The sequence below is a fragment of the Gymnoscopelus braueri genome (genome assembly GCF_963280865.1).
Source record: "Gymnoscopelus braueri genome assembly, chromosome: 15".
Classification (NCBI taxonomy): Eukaryota; Metazoa; Chordata; class Actinopteri; order Myctophiformes; family Myctophidae; genus Gymnoscopelus; species Gymnoscopelus braueri.
In genome coordinates, this window is record NC_137620.1 from 9169757 (window position 1) to 9186567 (window position 16811).

Here is a 16811-nt window from a genome sequence, read left to right on the forward strand (position 1 = left end):
TCTATCAATACATATACTAATCGTTTGATGAAAAATAATAATGAATGATTGAAAATATGTACAGTATGGATAATGCAATTGTGAATTTGTGCAGTACAAAATTTGTACAGTACAGTCTAGAGCTGCTACTTTTGCTATTTTTGAATTTGAATCTTGAAAAGTAACAGTTTTGGACATATGAGGTTTCCACCCTACTGAGGCGATATGAATGAATGAATATATATATATATATATATATATATATATATATATATATATATATATATATATATATATATATATATATATATATATTTGATGCCAATACTTTTGTACTTTTACTCAAGTACATTTTGAATTCCGGACTTTTACTTGTAACAGAGTATTTCTATATTGCAGTATTGATACTTTTAAGTAAAAAAAAAAAGAGTACTTTTTCCACCACTGAATATATAAATGAATTCAATATATGTACAGTATATCAACATGAATTAATTAATGAATTGAATGAATGAATGAATGAATGAGTGAATAGGCTCAACAATGGCTGTATGCATGATCTACTACCAGTCTATCAAGAAGGAATGTATGTACACCTGAATATACAGTAGTAGCATCCATCAACAGTTATCCTACGTTTTGTCAATGCGTTTTACATCCTAGTCAATAACAGTAGCAGTCAGTTTAAATGGATAACATGTAATTTTGTCCAATCTGTTTGGTAGAGTATGTTAATACAATATAACTTATACAATCTGTATGGTAGAGTATGTTCATAGTATACAATATAACTTATAAATTGGGGTGGTTGTATTTTGTCTCCCTGCTCTGCTATTGAGACATTTAGATCGTGTCGAAGGTCATGTCTCACCTAGACACAGGACCTGACACGCATTTTGACCTGATAGCCAAGATTAAATGTATAGATATATTTTACAAACATTGCTGATCTACAATAGATCAGCTATTTAGTATAGACCAGCCCTTGTGGTGTGGAATACATTAGAATGTTTTTGTCTTGCTGATAAACACACGCTGTGAGAAAAAGAACATGACCAAGACAGTAAAAGTGATGAATATTTATTCAACTTTCATACTGCACACATTCACTGTACATGTATTTGCAGAACACATGAATTCCCCAAACATTACATTGTCTTCTAATACAGCAGCTGTTCAGATCAGGCGAACCCATCAATAAACCTATTTTCATGGACCTTCTTTTCAAATCTCATCTCATAGAACCCATCAAAAGTCATGTTTCTTTACAATGCACTTACTGTTTCGTTCCACATCTTTTTATTACAAAAACTCTGACTGTAATTCAACCTTTCATTATCCATCACATCAACTTTCTCATACTTTCTCTAACTTTACTGTCTGCCTTCCTTGTAAGTTCACATAAAACAGCTATAGCTTTGACTGACATCCCATATCATGCCCCACTTAGTGTAAAAGCTGCAGGTGAGACAATGACATTAACGGTTATAGTGGAGTCATTACAACTTTATGAAAATATTTGTCATAACATAATAAACATATTATTTGACTGCTGAGTATACATATTATTCTGTCTGGGTTCAGATAACATTTGATTTACCATAATGTTGTACTTTATCAACCTTATTTTAGGTATATTAAGGTCTAAATGAATTGCATAGATTAACCCATACATATGGATGGCATATGGCAATAATCGTTAGTTATATAAAAATAAAAATAAACTACTAACATATACAGTAGATCTCTGCTTCAGCTTCAAAAGGAACAACACAGACCCGAGCATTACATAGTTCCAACATATTAACAATTATGTTCTTCCTCTATTCCACAATGGAAATTAAATAAATAAATAAATATTGTGCTCTCAAAACACTTTCAGAAACATTGTGAAAGGCTTTTGCAGATCACTTTTACCATTAGTTTTGAGGAAGGTATATCGTATTGATTGATTTTGTCTACTGTTTGTTGCCTAAGTACCATGCTTTTAAACTTTATCTGGGTGTGTGTAAGTTCCTTTTCACCATGCATTTTTCTACCAGTAACTGTCCCTGCCTTCACAGTGCAGTTGCTACTGACTGACAGCTTTATATTTGGACACACTATTTTGACAGCTGGAGAGGCAGACAGGATCACAACACCAACATACTGACGACATCAAGTCCATGGCAGTTCGTCCATCTTTCTGAAAACACATCATCACAAACACTCCTGACTGAGCTGCAAAGTCTACACCAGGGGTCTTCAATATGTCCGTACACGTGGCAAAGACTCGGTCTTGTCTGTGGCAAATGTTTTGATTTTCTTGATCATAAGACCCCATTACTGAATGTCAAGTCTCCAGGTTTTCTTCAGAATATGCCGGACACTTTATTTACTACGACACAAATTAGTCCAACTAGTAGCCTACTAGCAAATGTTTTATTTGCAGTGGTGTAAAGTAACTAAGTGCATGTACTCAAGTACTGCAATTAAGTACAATTTTGAGTTATTTTTACTTTAATGGAGTATTTCCATTTTGCAAGGACCCCCTTAACTCTGAGAGTGTACAAATGGAACCAAATGGCAAAAATAGAATTTTCTTTCTTTAAAACCTTTAGAAAATGTATTTTCATTGTGATACAGATAAACAGGAGATTAAAGAATACTAGGTTAGTTCCCTTGATCCAAGCCAGAACACAATCCATTGTTTGACCATTAAAATAAACATGCTGTGAAAATTCTCGTGGCCCACCCATCTGGCCACTTACTAAAGGACCACTTCACCCATCTTCAACCTATCTTCATATAATTGGTCCTCACTAATGCTCATGATAAAATGGTAACAAATAAGAAATGTTCTACTCACTCTGTGTCTCATAGTGACATCATCGTTAGGCAGATTTTATTCCAAACAAGATACATTTTTTTAAATATTATTTAGATATTTTATATGTATTAACGCGAGAACAATGGCTTCCATTATAGCATGCAAACTTTTCCAGGAATGGAAAGCCACGCAGTTTCTATTAGCTTGGATTCCCCATCGATGATGTCACTGGTAGGCGGGTTTCTGAACTGTCCACAGCCCTCCTCTGAGACACAGAGGGAATAGAAAAAAATTGTACCATATTATAATGAGCATTGAGGACCAATTACATAAAGATAGGTTGAAAATGGGTGAAGTCGTCCTTTAAGTGGTCAGATGGATGGGCCGCGAACACTTTTGAAATGTCCAAGTGGGCCCTGATCCGGAAAAGGTTGAGAACCACTGGTCTACACCCTATATCTTTTTTACTAAAATAAAACATAAAACTTTGATTTAAAACACAAAACCTTCTCTGTAAGACAACTTGAAGCAGCGTTACATTCTGACACTATTAACACAACAATTTTACTCTTATTAATACAAAATATTCCATATTGATCCTGTTTGTCAATGTTTAACACAGAGTTGTTGTCTTTCGTGTTAAAGGAGTAGTTCGCCCCTAAAATGACTTATTTCCAATCAATTACACACCCCATGAAGCCTTGAATACATGGAGATTGTTTTGTTTTTGTCGCATTCCTAAGCCAATAATTTGATGACCGGTGGTCGGTGGAGTCTCCTACCGGAGAGTCTGCCGCTCATCAAATTATTGGCTGGAATGCAACAAAAACAAAGAAATCTCCATGAATTCAAGGCTTCATGGGGTGTTAATTGATAGACAATAAGTATTTTTTTTGGGGGGGAACTACTCCTTTAATGGCTTCCTCAACAGCCTGTTTTTAAAAAGGCATCGTTATGGACCGTCCAGCAGTTCCACCATTTGTAAAACCATGTTTCAGAATAGTACAAAAAACCCTGCATATTACCTCAGTACAAACCAAGCTGGACTGACTGACTGATGAGGCGAATATAGTTGTGATGCAATTTGTTGAAGTCATTTCAGGCAACCTCAAAATTGCAACCCGTAATTGTTTATTGCGTTTAAAATTAGGATTTTATACGCTGTCCTCGATAACAGCGCGGCTAATTATGGTGCTATAAACAACACTTGCAAGTTAGCGAGTCGGGTTGCAAGGATTCTTGTCAACAGATGAATCCTTGTTCTACTGCAGCCTGATATAAAGTGTCTTTCCGTGCTTACTGTTGCAATCTGCTTTACTGAAACCCAAAGAAATAAAAACAACCAAAACAAACCAAAAACCATTAAAAAAAAAGAAAGCAAACAGCTTTCTAGCAGGGCTTTGTTGAAATTAGCATTGCATATGTATAGCATCTCATGACTGTGATGTTTTTTTGCAGCAGCATTTCAGTGACTTAAGAAAGTTAAGAAGACATAAATGGTTCTTATTTGGGTGTGGCGGTTACTGTATCTCCTTGCTGCTGAATGATAGAAACATAGTAGAAAAACAATAGCAATACATTTACACCATATACAACACATCTTGTACAAAACACTTTGATGAATACAGGTCAGATTGAAACGCATAATTCCAAACTGTACCACGCTGGGACCATAGAAGTATAGCCTCGCCAGCATGCCTCTGTTTCATTTGACTCCAGACTAGCAGATGTGAGTAGAGCGCTCCAGGGTCCATTCAAAACTCACCACTGTGGGACAGAAGGAAAACAAGGATGAGTTCAGTTTGTAAAATCACATTTTAGTAGAAAGTACAAATGAGAAATGATAATATCAACGCTTCTCCTCTTGCAATGTTTCTCCTCTTGCACTGGAAGGATTTTTGCATTATCGCTATTCTAACCACAAACAAGAGATTGTGATTCTATGTCTGCTATTTTAACTCCCTCATGGTGTAAAGTAACTAAGTACATTTACTCAAGTACTTAAGTACAATTTTGAGGTGTTTTTACTTTACTGGAGTATTTCCAAATGTCAATACTTCTACTTCTACTCCACTACATCTCAGAGGCAAATATTATACTTTTACCACCACTACAATTATATGAAAACTTTTAGTTACTAGTTACTTTGTAGATTTTGATTATCATTACAAAACATACATTAACCACTTCAACCTTATATACCTACATTTCGGCCATTTGAAAATAGCCGATCTATAAGCTCACAATGCGTCGCTTTGCGACGCATTGTGAGCTTGTAGATCTGCTATTTTCAAAATATTTGTATACATTTGAAAACTTGTGAAATGTGACATTCTGCATAATGATTACCTTCTACTTTTGGTACTTTAAGTACATTTTGATGCCAATACTTTTGTACTTTTACACAAGTAAATTTTGAATTCCGGACTTTTACTTGTAACAGAGTAATTCTACATTGCAGTATTGATACTTTTACTAAGAAGTAAGAAGTAAGAAATATGAGTTATTTTTCCACCACTGCATGTTAATGCTATTTTCAACCATGCATGCACCTTATGTACATATTTGACATTGCTCATTACAGTAGGAATATTTGACATATTTGACCTCTTTCGCTATTCTTTACCCTTTTCCTGAAACTGCAAATGTTGGGAGCTAGTATGACAAACACTTTCACCCACTCTTTTACACCCATAAAACCTGTGGTGCACCGATAAAGTTGAGTTTGAATCAGATCATATCGACAACAGCAAACTAATAAGAGAGAAATTCCCATTCATCTGAATGAGGTGTGGAGAAAAAAAGTCAATCAGGGAAGGCGGTGTGAATCAGAAAAAAGTGCAATTGTATGTTTTATGTGTATAGTCACAGCAGAGAGTGCTTGCTATTCAGGCACCACAACAAAACCCTGGTGTTAATTTAACTCGGGAGAGTTAGATTAACACCCAGCGCTCCACACAGCGTACAAGCATAATGACTTTAATAGTGAGAAGGGAAAGTCCAGAGTCATGATGTCCACTCGCGTTGCAGCTAAAGCGGTCCGCTGGCGCTTTTGCGTGACTCGTTTACGTAATTGCTGAGCAGTGGGCCATGTGAAACTGTGTGTGCTTGTGTGTGTGTGTGTGTGTGTGTGTGTGTGCTTGTGTGTGTGTGTGTGTGTGTGTGTGTGTGTGTGTGTGTGTGTGTGTGTGTGTGTGTGTGTGTGTGTGTGTGTGTGTGTGTGTGTGTGTGTGTGTGTGTGTGTGTGTGTGTGTGTCTCTAAATGACTGTGGTGGGCTATAAAAAGGTGACCCCGTTGTGGCCCTGCACCCCCCCACATGGGGCCAGCCAGGGCCTGCTGATCTGCAGCAGCAGCTGAACGTCTCCATGGACCCCAATAACGAATGCCGATCCTGTCGCTTGACCTTTTAGCTCCTGCAGCACGCTATGCCAGCCGCAGACTGCTGCATCTCCCTGCATCGAACTCAGTGTTGCCAGATGATTTTGCGAGATAAATAAGCACCTAGGTCTATGAAAACAAGCCCAAAAGAAGCGACCGGGCCACATGAGCATCGGATGTTTGAAAATAGCCGATCTACAAGCTCACAACGTGTGGCATTGTGAGCTTGTAGATCTGCTATTTGCAGAATCTTGAAAAAAGTTAAGCATTTTGAATATTTTAACAACACAAATCTGGTACAGGGGTCACAAAATACTTTTAGATGGGGTGTCTGTGGACAATTACATATTAATTGTGGGGGTCCTTGACATGAAAATGTTTGAAAAACACTGTTTCAAACAACATTAGGAAGCAAGCCCAAATAAGCAACTACACTTTAGAAGCAAGCCTAAATAAATAACTACACTTTAGAAACAAACCCAAATAAGCAAATACACTTTAGAAGCAAGCCTAAATAAACAACTACACTTTAGAAGCAAGCCCAAATAAACAACTACACTTTAGAAACAAGCCCAAATAAACAACTACACTTTAGAAACAAGCCCAAATAAACAACTACACTTTAGAAACAAGCCCAAATAAACAACTACACTTTAGAAACAAGCCCAAATAAACAACTACACTTTAGAAACAAGACCAAATAAACAACTACACTTTTGAAACAAGCCCAAATAAACAACTATACTTTAGAAACAAGCCCAAATAAACAACTACACTTAAGAAACAAGCTCAAATAAACAACTACACTTTAGAAACAAGACCAAATAAACAACTACACTTTTGAAACAAGCCCAAATAAACAACTACACTTTAGAAACAAGCCCAAATAAACAACTACACTTAAGAAACAAGCCCAAATAAACAACTACACTTAAGAAACAAGCTCAAATAAACAACTACACTTTAAAAACAAGACCAAATAAACAACTACACTTTAGAAACAAGCCCAAATAAACAACTACACTTTAGAAACAAGACCAAAAAACAACCTGCAACTACCAATATTTACAAGCGACTTTACAGAAAAACAAGCCCAAAGTCGCTTTTAATAAGCAGACATGGCAACACTGATTGAACTCGTGCACATGCATGTGCACGCGTACATCTCTATTGCTGTATATGTTCTATAAACCTATATCATAGGTATATAGATATATATCATATAAATAGCCGATCTACATGCTCACAACATGTGGCATCATAGCGTGTTGAGAGCTTGTAGATCTGCTATTTTCGCTATTTCTGTAAATTTTGAATTTCTTTCCTTTTTTTATTATTATAAAAAGAAAACTCAAAAACATGGATTTTGTTTGTTTGTTTTAGATATTTTTTCACGTTTCAATTTCACAATTGCTCAATTTCAATGTTTGCCTATGACATGCCCAAAATAGGGACACAGGTTTAAAGTGACTGACAATATGCTGATGTCAGGATTAACAAGCTACTAGATACAGAAACTGTTAATTGTGATTTTGTGTGCTTGCTGTGCAATTGAACTTCAACTTCAGTTTATTGTCCCATTAGTTTACACACTAAACAACAATTGTTCTAGTATAAGTACCTATATCATTACCAAGGAACTTAACAGAGCAGGTTTAGTTGAAAGCTTTAAGTTTGAATATAAACAGTAGTAGTAATCATATGGCACTGTAGTAATATTACTACTACTGCCAGTGCTATTACTACTACTACTACTACTGCTACTGCTACTACTACTACTACTACTACTACTACTACTACTACTGGTGCTGCTGCTGCTTCTACTGCTACTGCTACTACTACTACTACTGCTACTGCTACTGCTACTACTACTACTACTACTACTACTACTACTACTACTACTACTACTACTACTGCTACTCAGTGGCGGGAAAAGTACTCAAATGTTTTACTTAAGTAAAAGTATCAATACTGCAATGTAGAGGTACTCTGTTACAAGTACAAGTCCGAAATTAAAAATTTACTTGAGTAAAAGTACTAAAGTATTGGTATCAAAATGTACTTAAAGTACCAAAAGTAAAAGTAATATTTGAAAATAGCCGATCTACAAGCTCACAACGGAAAATAGCCGATCTACAAGCTCACAACACGTTGCGATGCAACGCGTTGTGAGCTTGTAGATCGGCTATTTTCAAATAGCCTAGGTATAAAAGTGGTTAATGTATGTTTAATAATATAATAATTTATATCTGAAAAGTAACTAGTAACTAAAGTTTTCAAATAATTGTTGTGGAGTAAAAGTACAATATTTGCCTCTGAGATGTAGTGGAGTAGAAGTAAAAGTATTGGAAATTGGAAATACTCAAGTAAAGTACAAATACCTCAAAATTGTACTTAAGTAAATGTACTTTAGCCATTTTAAGAAGAAAAAAGAGAAAGGGGGTTAAATTACTTTTCCATTCCATATCGTTACACTTGGTCTATCGATAAATGTGTGTATTCTCTGTGTTCATGTCAAGGTGCAGGTTTGTCCATATGTGTTCAAATACAATGTCCATGTATTTGCCAGAGAATCACTGTGTTTACTTATCTATATCCATAATAATAAAGTATTCCTTTCAAAAACCTGCGCTATCCACACGTTTCACACAGATTTCATTGTGATTTAATCGTATCGTATCGTATCGTATCGTATCGTATCGTATCGTATCGTATCGTATCGTATCGTATCGCCATGAATGAACAAATATCGTCCATGTATCGTATCGTTAACCATGTATCGTGATGTGTACATGTATCGTATCGCTGTTAAAATCATTACACCCCTAACAGGTAGTACTACTTATAACAATAATGAACTTTGTGGTAGTACCACTGTTACACTGATACATTAGTAGCAAACATTATCAGAAAGGTGAATAATTGTGACAATACGCTCCAGTGATTATTACAGAGTTGCTGTCCCCCTCCTTGAAGGCTTGAACAACGTTTCACAGCCAGGACGATGACAGACAAACATGGCAGGTGCTTACTTCACTTCAGTGGTTAAACTTCATCTTAAGAGCAGTGTCCTCATCTAACTCTCTCTAAGGCTTAACAGGGCTCTGAGGCCATCGTATCACGTTTGCCGGCGTTGATTTGAGGACTCACCACGGCTCTGGAAGGCAAGCCGGTTTGGCAATCGATCAAGTATATTTATATATTTTTTAATAGTGTGCACATGCCGATTGTAGTGTTTTGTTGTCAAACATACAGTAAAAGTATATGAATCTACTTGGGACGGCAGTGGCTCAGCTGGTAGAGCAGCCGGTTGCAGACCCCTGCAGTAAATGGTGCTACAGTATACTGTACATAAATACAAGTCTGTCAAGTACTGTATCAGTGTCAAGGAGCACAAGAAAGAAAGTATTTAACCACTTAAACCCTATATATACTTCATTGACTGGGGTACCAGGGTACCAGACTGGGGTTTGTACTTTTTGTTACTTCCTATTTCCGGGGGGACCCAACCTTGGGTCTCTGCTCTATACATGTGATTGATATGATTTGGCATTACAATATCGTCTCTGTCGGGTGGAAATTTCATACATCCAAAACTGTTACTTTTCAGGATTGAAATAAAAAAATAGCAACAGTAGTAGATCTACTGGATCTGCTACTTTTGATGCTTTTATGTGACACTGCAGTATGATCGGGCATTCATTTACGAAAAAAACACAATAAGTTAATGGTGATAAAAGGTTTCTGCCCGACAGCAACGATATAATAAAATCTAATGTTGGACTATTTTTGCCGAACGTTGGCCTATGCTGACACGTCCAGAATAGGGATGCTATAGGGTTCATGTGGTTAAAAAATAAAGGGTTTAATTATACTCACATGTGCGGGTGAGCCGCCGTTCACCTGTGCTCCACCACAAAGCTCATGGTTGTCCCATCGAAAGAGGGCGGCGCGATGATGCGGGGACCCTGCTGCTGGGAGGTGATGCTGATGACGGGCTGCTTGGCGCCGCCGGAGAAGCCCTGCGGCGTCCGCGTGGCGCCCACATGGTGCTGCTGCTGCTGCTGCTGCTGCTGGGCGAAGGGGCTCATATGGGGCGACTTCCCTGTGGCCAGGTAGTACGGGCTCTCCATGTACATGCCCTCCGACGGCCCGGCGGACGCCGTCTTCTCCCCGCTCTCCTCGTCCGACGGCGCCGACATCTGCGCCTGGGAGAGCGTGCGGGCCGGGATCATGGCCGGCGTGGGCATGAAGCCCGGGTAGATCATGTACGTGTGGCCGTACGCCCCCGTGGGGCTCATCGCCAGCGGCGACATAGGCATGGGCGACATGGTCATGGGCGGCATGGTCATGGGCGTCTGCTGCGGCATGGGCACATCCACGTATTGGCCCGTCTCGGGGTCGAACAGGCGCCTGGTGGCCTGCTGGACGGGCGTGTCCACCAGGTAGAAGTTACCGGTGGTGGGGTCCAGGAGCATCTTCCTCTGGGTGGGCTGGAAGGGGTCCATGGCGGGGGCCGGAGTCATGGTGGGGGAGAAGGCCGGAGTCATGGTGGGGGAGAAGGCCGGAGTCATGGTGGGGGAGAAGCAATAGACCTGTGGCTGGCTGGAGGCCATGTTCAGCGGCAGAGGGTGGTGGTAGATGGTGGCGGTCGGTGTGTCCGGGGAGCGCGTCTCCATCACGATGCTGGAACGTTGGGGAGACTGTCGGCTCTCGTCCTGCCTCCTGTAGCCGAGGGCACCGGGCCACCCCGGAGGGGCTCCCGGGGGACTCGCTGCCTGGGACTTGAATGTGTAGACAGATGTTTTCTCCTGCGCCACCCTGGCGGACGCACTTTCCCTGCTGCTGCTGCTGTTGTTATTGCCGCCGGCGTGAGACTTGACAGGAATGGTCAGGTAGTTCTCCGCGTCGGCCGAGGCGCTGAAAGGTCTGGACCTCTCAGTCTCGCCGCCGCCGCGGTTATCCCTGGCCTCTGTGCGTTGCTTTGTCTGGGTGATTTTTAGCGACACCGGAAGTTTGGGAGATTGTGGAGCACACACTCTGCTGCTGTAAGGGCTTTGCGTGCCGGGCCTCGGCTGGGGGGCCTTAATGACGGCGCTCGTTGGCGCCGTTTGACCCGAGGTGAGGTTAAACATGTTTTTGCTCCCCGTGGAGAGAGACCTGGTGCCGAGTCTCTCCTCGCGGCCGACGGGGGACTGAAAGCTTCTGGGCATCTCCCTCGCCTCTCTCTTCAGCGTGGCGGGGGAACCCGCCGAGGCGGGTGGGGTTCTGCCCAGGCCGGGGTAGGAGTCTCTCCTGCCGAACATGTCCAGGTTGGACGGTGGCAGAACGCCGCATCCGCCGGCTCCTTCCTCCACCGGGCTGGCACACCCATCGCCCATCAGGGAGAGCAAGTGACTGTCTGTGAGGCCAGGCCTAGGCTCACTCTTCCGCTTCCATTCGTTTCTATCAAACACATAGAGCTGCTCCATGGTTTTGACAGCAGCTTGTAGTTTCTCCAGGGCAGAAGTGGCCATCTTCGATTCAGATTTCTTATCAGTGATGCTGGTGATTTTTTCCTGCCTTTTTGAAGCGGTTTTGGCTTCAGTCTTTAAGTCTGTGCCCCCTTCAGCAGAGTCTCCTGCTGTGTTTGTGTTCCCCAGGGACCTGTGAGGCGGCGCTGACCCGCTTTTAGCGCCCTCTGGGGACGACCTGTCCAGATCAAATGGCTCGTCGTGTAGCCCACATTTAGACTCCACTACGTGGTCGGTGGGCGGTTGTTTCCCATTGCTGTTGGTATTCACAGACTGACATTTTATCACAATAGGGGAAACAGACAGATTACGATTATTGGGCCCCTGTTGTTTCTTGGGCTCGGCGTGAAGAAGATGAAGGTCGGCAGCGGTCGCCGCGCTGCTGCTGGCGGCGTTGTTATCCAGAGAAACAAAGTGATAGGAGCTTTTAACCAGTTTGCGCACGTCTCTCACTTGGTGTATGGGCGTCTGCAGCTTCCCTTTGCTGCTGCCGCTGTTATCTCTTATGTCTCGCACCGTGAAGTGTGGTATTTTACTGTCCAAACACTCACCCTTTAGCGCCGCGGCGAGCGCCTGGCACCTGAAGTCGTCCGTTACTCTCGCGGAGCCGCATGGCGCAGGACGCAGCTTGGAGACGGTGAACGGGTCGTGTTTATTATCCCTGACGCTCCTCAAATTGATTTTAATCTCCGGTGATTTGGAGGTCACGACACTCCTCGAGTCGGCGACATACAGGGTGTTCACACCGCCGCCTCCTCCCTCTCCTTGATAGGCGTTGGCGGCGGCGCGCGTGGAATAATTCATATAATTCATATTCGGCAGCTGCTGTCCCACTTCTTCTACTCCGTCGGACAGCAGTTGGATAGTTGGCACGAACAAATGGGACATTTTAGTGCGTTTATTACCGTCGCCCGGGTCGGGACGCAGGAGGTCCGTCTCGTCTGAAGAAGGCGCTTGTTTCCCCTGCGCAGTTTTATGGTTTTTATGACTATGTTCCCGTGGTAACTCAAGCTGCCCGTCATCATCATCATCATCACCATCATCATCCCGCCACGATCTGAACGCGCTATTTTGGCTGCGAAGCAGCGTTGTGCTCTTGGCCGATGCGTCCAGTTCCAATGCTCCTTTTTTAGTATCGATTCCAGCCTCGTTCGCCGGCGGCTCTAAATTAGTGTCTGGCGCGACGGGGAGAGAGAACGGCGCGTCGTCTCGTTGTCCCCGACGCTCGCTCTTGTTGCTCCTGGTGTCGCACGAGCCGCTGTCCACTATGTCCCCCAGCTCGTCCACACACACTATGGTGTTGTTGTCCGAGTCCACCTCTGAGTGCTTGGAGCTCTGTCTGGGGGGCAGAGACCCCCTCCGGGACGCCTTCTCCCTGTGAGGGTCCATTAAGAAGGCGTCCTGCTGGCCAAATAAGCCCGGCGACGGGGCGATACGCTGGGGGTCGCGTATTTCCCCCCTCTCCATTTTGCGCTCCTGTTCAAATTGCATCTTCTTGGAGAGGACATTTTTGATCACGCTGGACGCCAACAGGCCCACAGCCTTCTTGTTGTGCGTGTCCTCCATGGTTTCACCCCCTGCCGCGCTGCGGGTCGTCTGGGCCTGGCCTCCCCCTCCTCCTCCTCCTCCTCCTCCTCCTCCTCCTCCTCCTCCTCCTCTCCTCTGGCCGCTGCTTGGCAAGGTGTTGGTAACCTCATCCGTGGAGGAACGTGATCCTCCCGCGTTTTGTGCGAATTTCGAGCGCCTTTCCTCCGCCCCGCCGCCGGTGGAATTAACGTTACAGCGGAAATTCAAAGTCTCCGTCAGCGTGATGACGCCCCCGCCGTGGCCCTGATGGGTGAATTGACCCATCAGCTCTATTTGCTGGGATGAAGAGGACGGGCTGCCGTGATTCAGGGTCAGGATCTTGGGCGGCTTGATGCTCGCCAGCGCAACGCCCTTATAGCCTTTATTCTCTAGGTTATTGGCGATTTCAAACGATGCCTTTTTATGGGACACCTGCATGCTTTGATGGTGGTGGTGGAGGCTGTGGTGGTGGTGGTCTAGCCCCTGGTGGTGATGGGCCATGTTGCCATACTGCAGGTCCACAAAGGCCGACCACCTGTTGAGTTCGGACGCCGCCGAGGTGGACTCGCTGGAGCAGGTGCTGAAGTTGATGGCGTCCAGATACGGCACGGCCAGGCTCCTGAAGGACTTGGCCGTCAGGCTGCGCACCTCCTTGTCGGCGTCGTCCAGCTGCTCGCTCACGGCGCTGGACACGGACGTGCCGCTGGAGTGCTCGTTGATGTCCTTCCCTTTGAAGTTCCTGGCAAAGTGCAGGCGTCGGGGCGCCGCGATGAACAATTTACCGTCGGCTCCCCTGGCATGATAAGGATTATTATTCCCCTTTTCTCGGATGCTGCTGCTGCTAGTCTCATTTATAGCCCGGGACGTGGTCTTGATTGACAGGTGGATCTGTCCCGTGGTCGCCGTGGTGCACTTGGCCGGATCGCTTTCAGACAGAGTGCTGACGGCTGCTGCTGCGCAATTAAAGCCTTTCACTCTCTCCGCCGTATCCTCGTCCGCGTCCACAACAACGGCGCACGGCGCGTAATCCACAAAGGAGTAGAGCCCCACGTTGTCGTTGTCCTCGATGTCCCAGCTGGACGAGCCCCCCGCGCCCCCCGTGTCAGAGTCCCCCCCCTCGTGATCGGACAGCTCGCACAGCTGGATCTCGTGCGTGGTGATGTAGTGGGACTCGTCCTCCATTACGCACGGAGCGCACGGCTCGTCGGAAGGCACCAAAGTAACATCATCATCATCATCATCATCATCAATCTCCTCTAAATCATCCGATTCACTTCTCCTACTCAGATACACACCATCAGTATGCTCCAATAAGTCATGTGTATTATCCGTGCCTTTTATATCTCCATGTTTTGTTACATTGTCTGGTTTGATACATTCCTCTGTGCGCACTGGTGAGGAGGCCTTCTTCTCACCATCCTCAGCAGGGTTCAGATGTTTGTCATCATCCTCGTTCAGCGTGGAGTCGGTCTGATCGACAGACTGACCCACGTCGGTGCCACTGTTGTTTTTCACCACAGACATTTGGTTCCCTTCCCCGATGACAGACACCTTGACAGTCTTCGCTCCGCCTGCGGTCTTTAACTCCGCCAGGTCCATGTCAACGTAGTCCACCCCGTCCTGCTGCTGGTTCCCTGCCTGGCCATCCTTAGTCTCACCACCACCGCCATGCGCCGGGATCTGGAGCAGCATGTCCGCCTCCTCCTCCTCCTGACAACCGGGCGCCTGTTCACAGCAAGTCTCCACAGTCTTCATGGCCGAGAGATCGCGACTTTGAGATTCCGTGTGACATGAGAGAACAGCAACAACAACAACAACAACAACAACAACAGAGGCACGGGTGGAGATGGAGAGATGGAGCTCCACACAGGACTGCTCTTGGAGCTGCCGCCCGTCTTAGCGAGGTGTCAACCAGACAACCAGCAGCACCCCAGGCGTCGTTGTGTGAGGTCGGTGCGCGCAGCGGCCACTGCGCCAATGGGATCACTGCGGATCCCATTGGACGCGGACGCACTCCAGACATCCCATATCATAGCCACATATAAAGCTCAAAACAGCATGGAGGTCTGAAAATTGACCCGCCGCCGCCGCCGAGAGACTCGAGTGTCTTCTAGACCTACAAGGAGCCTTATCGCCCCGTCTTTGAGTTCTCTCTCTAGCACTAACACACACACACACACACACAACAACACTACATTTCTGTACAGACTCCGGGGCAAATGGTTTTAAAATAGGCAAGCAGCACATAAGCGCACAAAGATAGACACAGTGACGAAATGTTTAAACTGAAGCTATTTTTAACGGGAAAAGAATGCGCAGTGTTTTGTTACATCTCAGCGCGAGCCTCATGCCCTGTGGATTATTAACCTGTCAGCCTGCAGGAATGGTGTTTTTATCATGGGGCAGAAACTAATGCGTGGTGCTATATGTGCTTTCTATCAGCCTGGGGTCATTCATTGATGAGAGCGCAGTCTTCAATGCAACACAATTGACTTCGGTTCTTTTCAGCACCACGGAGAGCGCAGTAGTTGCGTTGTATTTGCGAGCAGAGGTGGGAAAGTACTCAAATTCTTTACTTAAGTAAAAGTATCAATACCACAATCAGCACAATGTAGAAATAAAAGTCCGGAATTCAACATTTACTTGAGTAAAAGTACAAAAGTATTGGTGTCAAAATATACTTAAAGTACCGCATAAGTAGCCTACTCATTATGCGGAATGTCCCATTTCAAGTTTTCAAATGTATCAAAATCTTTTGAAAATAGCATCTATCTACAAGCTCACAATGCATCACATCATGATGCATTGTGAGCTTGTAGATCTGCTATTTTCAAATGGCCGAAATGTATACAGGGCTGAAGTGGTTAATGTATGTTTTGTAATAATAATCAAAATCTTCAAAGTAACTAGTAAATAAAGTTGTCAAATAATCAAGTAAAAGTATAATATTTTCATCTGAGATGTACTGGAGTAGAAGTAAAAGTATTAGAAATTGGAAATACTCCACTAAAGTAAAAATATCTTAAAATTGTACTGTACAGTACTTGAGTAAAAGTACTTAGTTACTTTACACCACTGTTTGCGAGTGCAATGATGTTGGGTACAATACCCTGTTGTTATTATTAACGGATATGATGGAGTCAAGAGCATTTGCATAAAAAAAAAGAAACAGTTGGCATCAGAGATCGAGCAATAAGCATGTTGTTGTTTTTTTGTTTTTTTAGAACAGGATTAGAGGGTATCCAACTACATAAATACGATTTATTTTGGTTTTCATTCCGTTAAATTATTCAAAAAATATTGTGTTATACACATGTACATCATGGTTTATGCGATCCAGGGGGTCTGGTGAAGGGGTTAAGAAGCGACCTGGGTTGTTTTGCAACCACAGGACAGCCAGAGACTGTCACTACTGATAGCAGGCAAACTATACAGTTGTATAGAAAGCTATATTATTATTTTTTAAAGAAAAAAAATAAAATAAATAAACAATATGTCAACAGTAGGCTACAGGCATTTATTCCCGTATTCTTTCGATTCTGTACATCCGGTGCAAATATAGGCT

At 43.5% G+C, this 16811-nt stretch overlaps 1 protein-coding gene across 2 annotated transcripts; it reads right to left on the bottom strand.

The window, feature by feature from the left end:
• Positions 1-3080: 3080 nt before the first annotated feature.
• Positions 3081-15965, bottom strand: cUnh4orf54 (chromosome Un C4orf54 homolog). 2 transcript variants are annotated; one of them, XR_013934515.1, is made up of 3 exons: positions 10047-15965; positions 3571-4555; positions 3081-3526 (listed from the first exon to the last, which is right to left on the bottom strand). XR_013934515.1 is itself a non-coding variant. In XM_080450609.1 (2 exons), exon 1 carries the CDS (start codon positions 14999-15001, stop codon positions 10067-10069), a length of 4935 nt encoding a protein of 1644 aa, XP_080306735.1. In that variant the 5' UTR covers positions 15002-15965; the 3' UTR covers positions 3081-4555; positions 10047-10066. The 2 variants fall into 2 exon arrangements, 1 of the variants encoding a protein (XP_080306735.1); XM_080450609.1 differs by having other exon boundaries at positions 3081-4555.
• Between the last annotated feature and the right edge of the window lie 846 nt (positions 15966-16811).

Coding starts and splice junctions, on each gene's coding strand:
- cUnh4orf54 (XM_080450609.1), bottom strand. CDS start 15,001: ATGAAGACTGTGGAGACTTGCTGTGAACAGGCGCCCGGTTGTCAGGAG.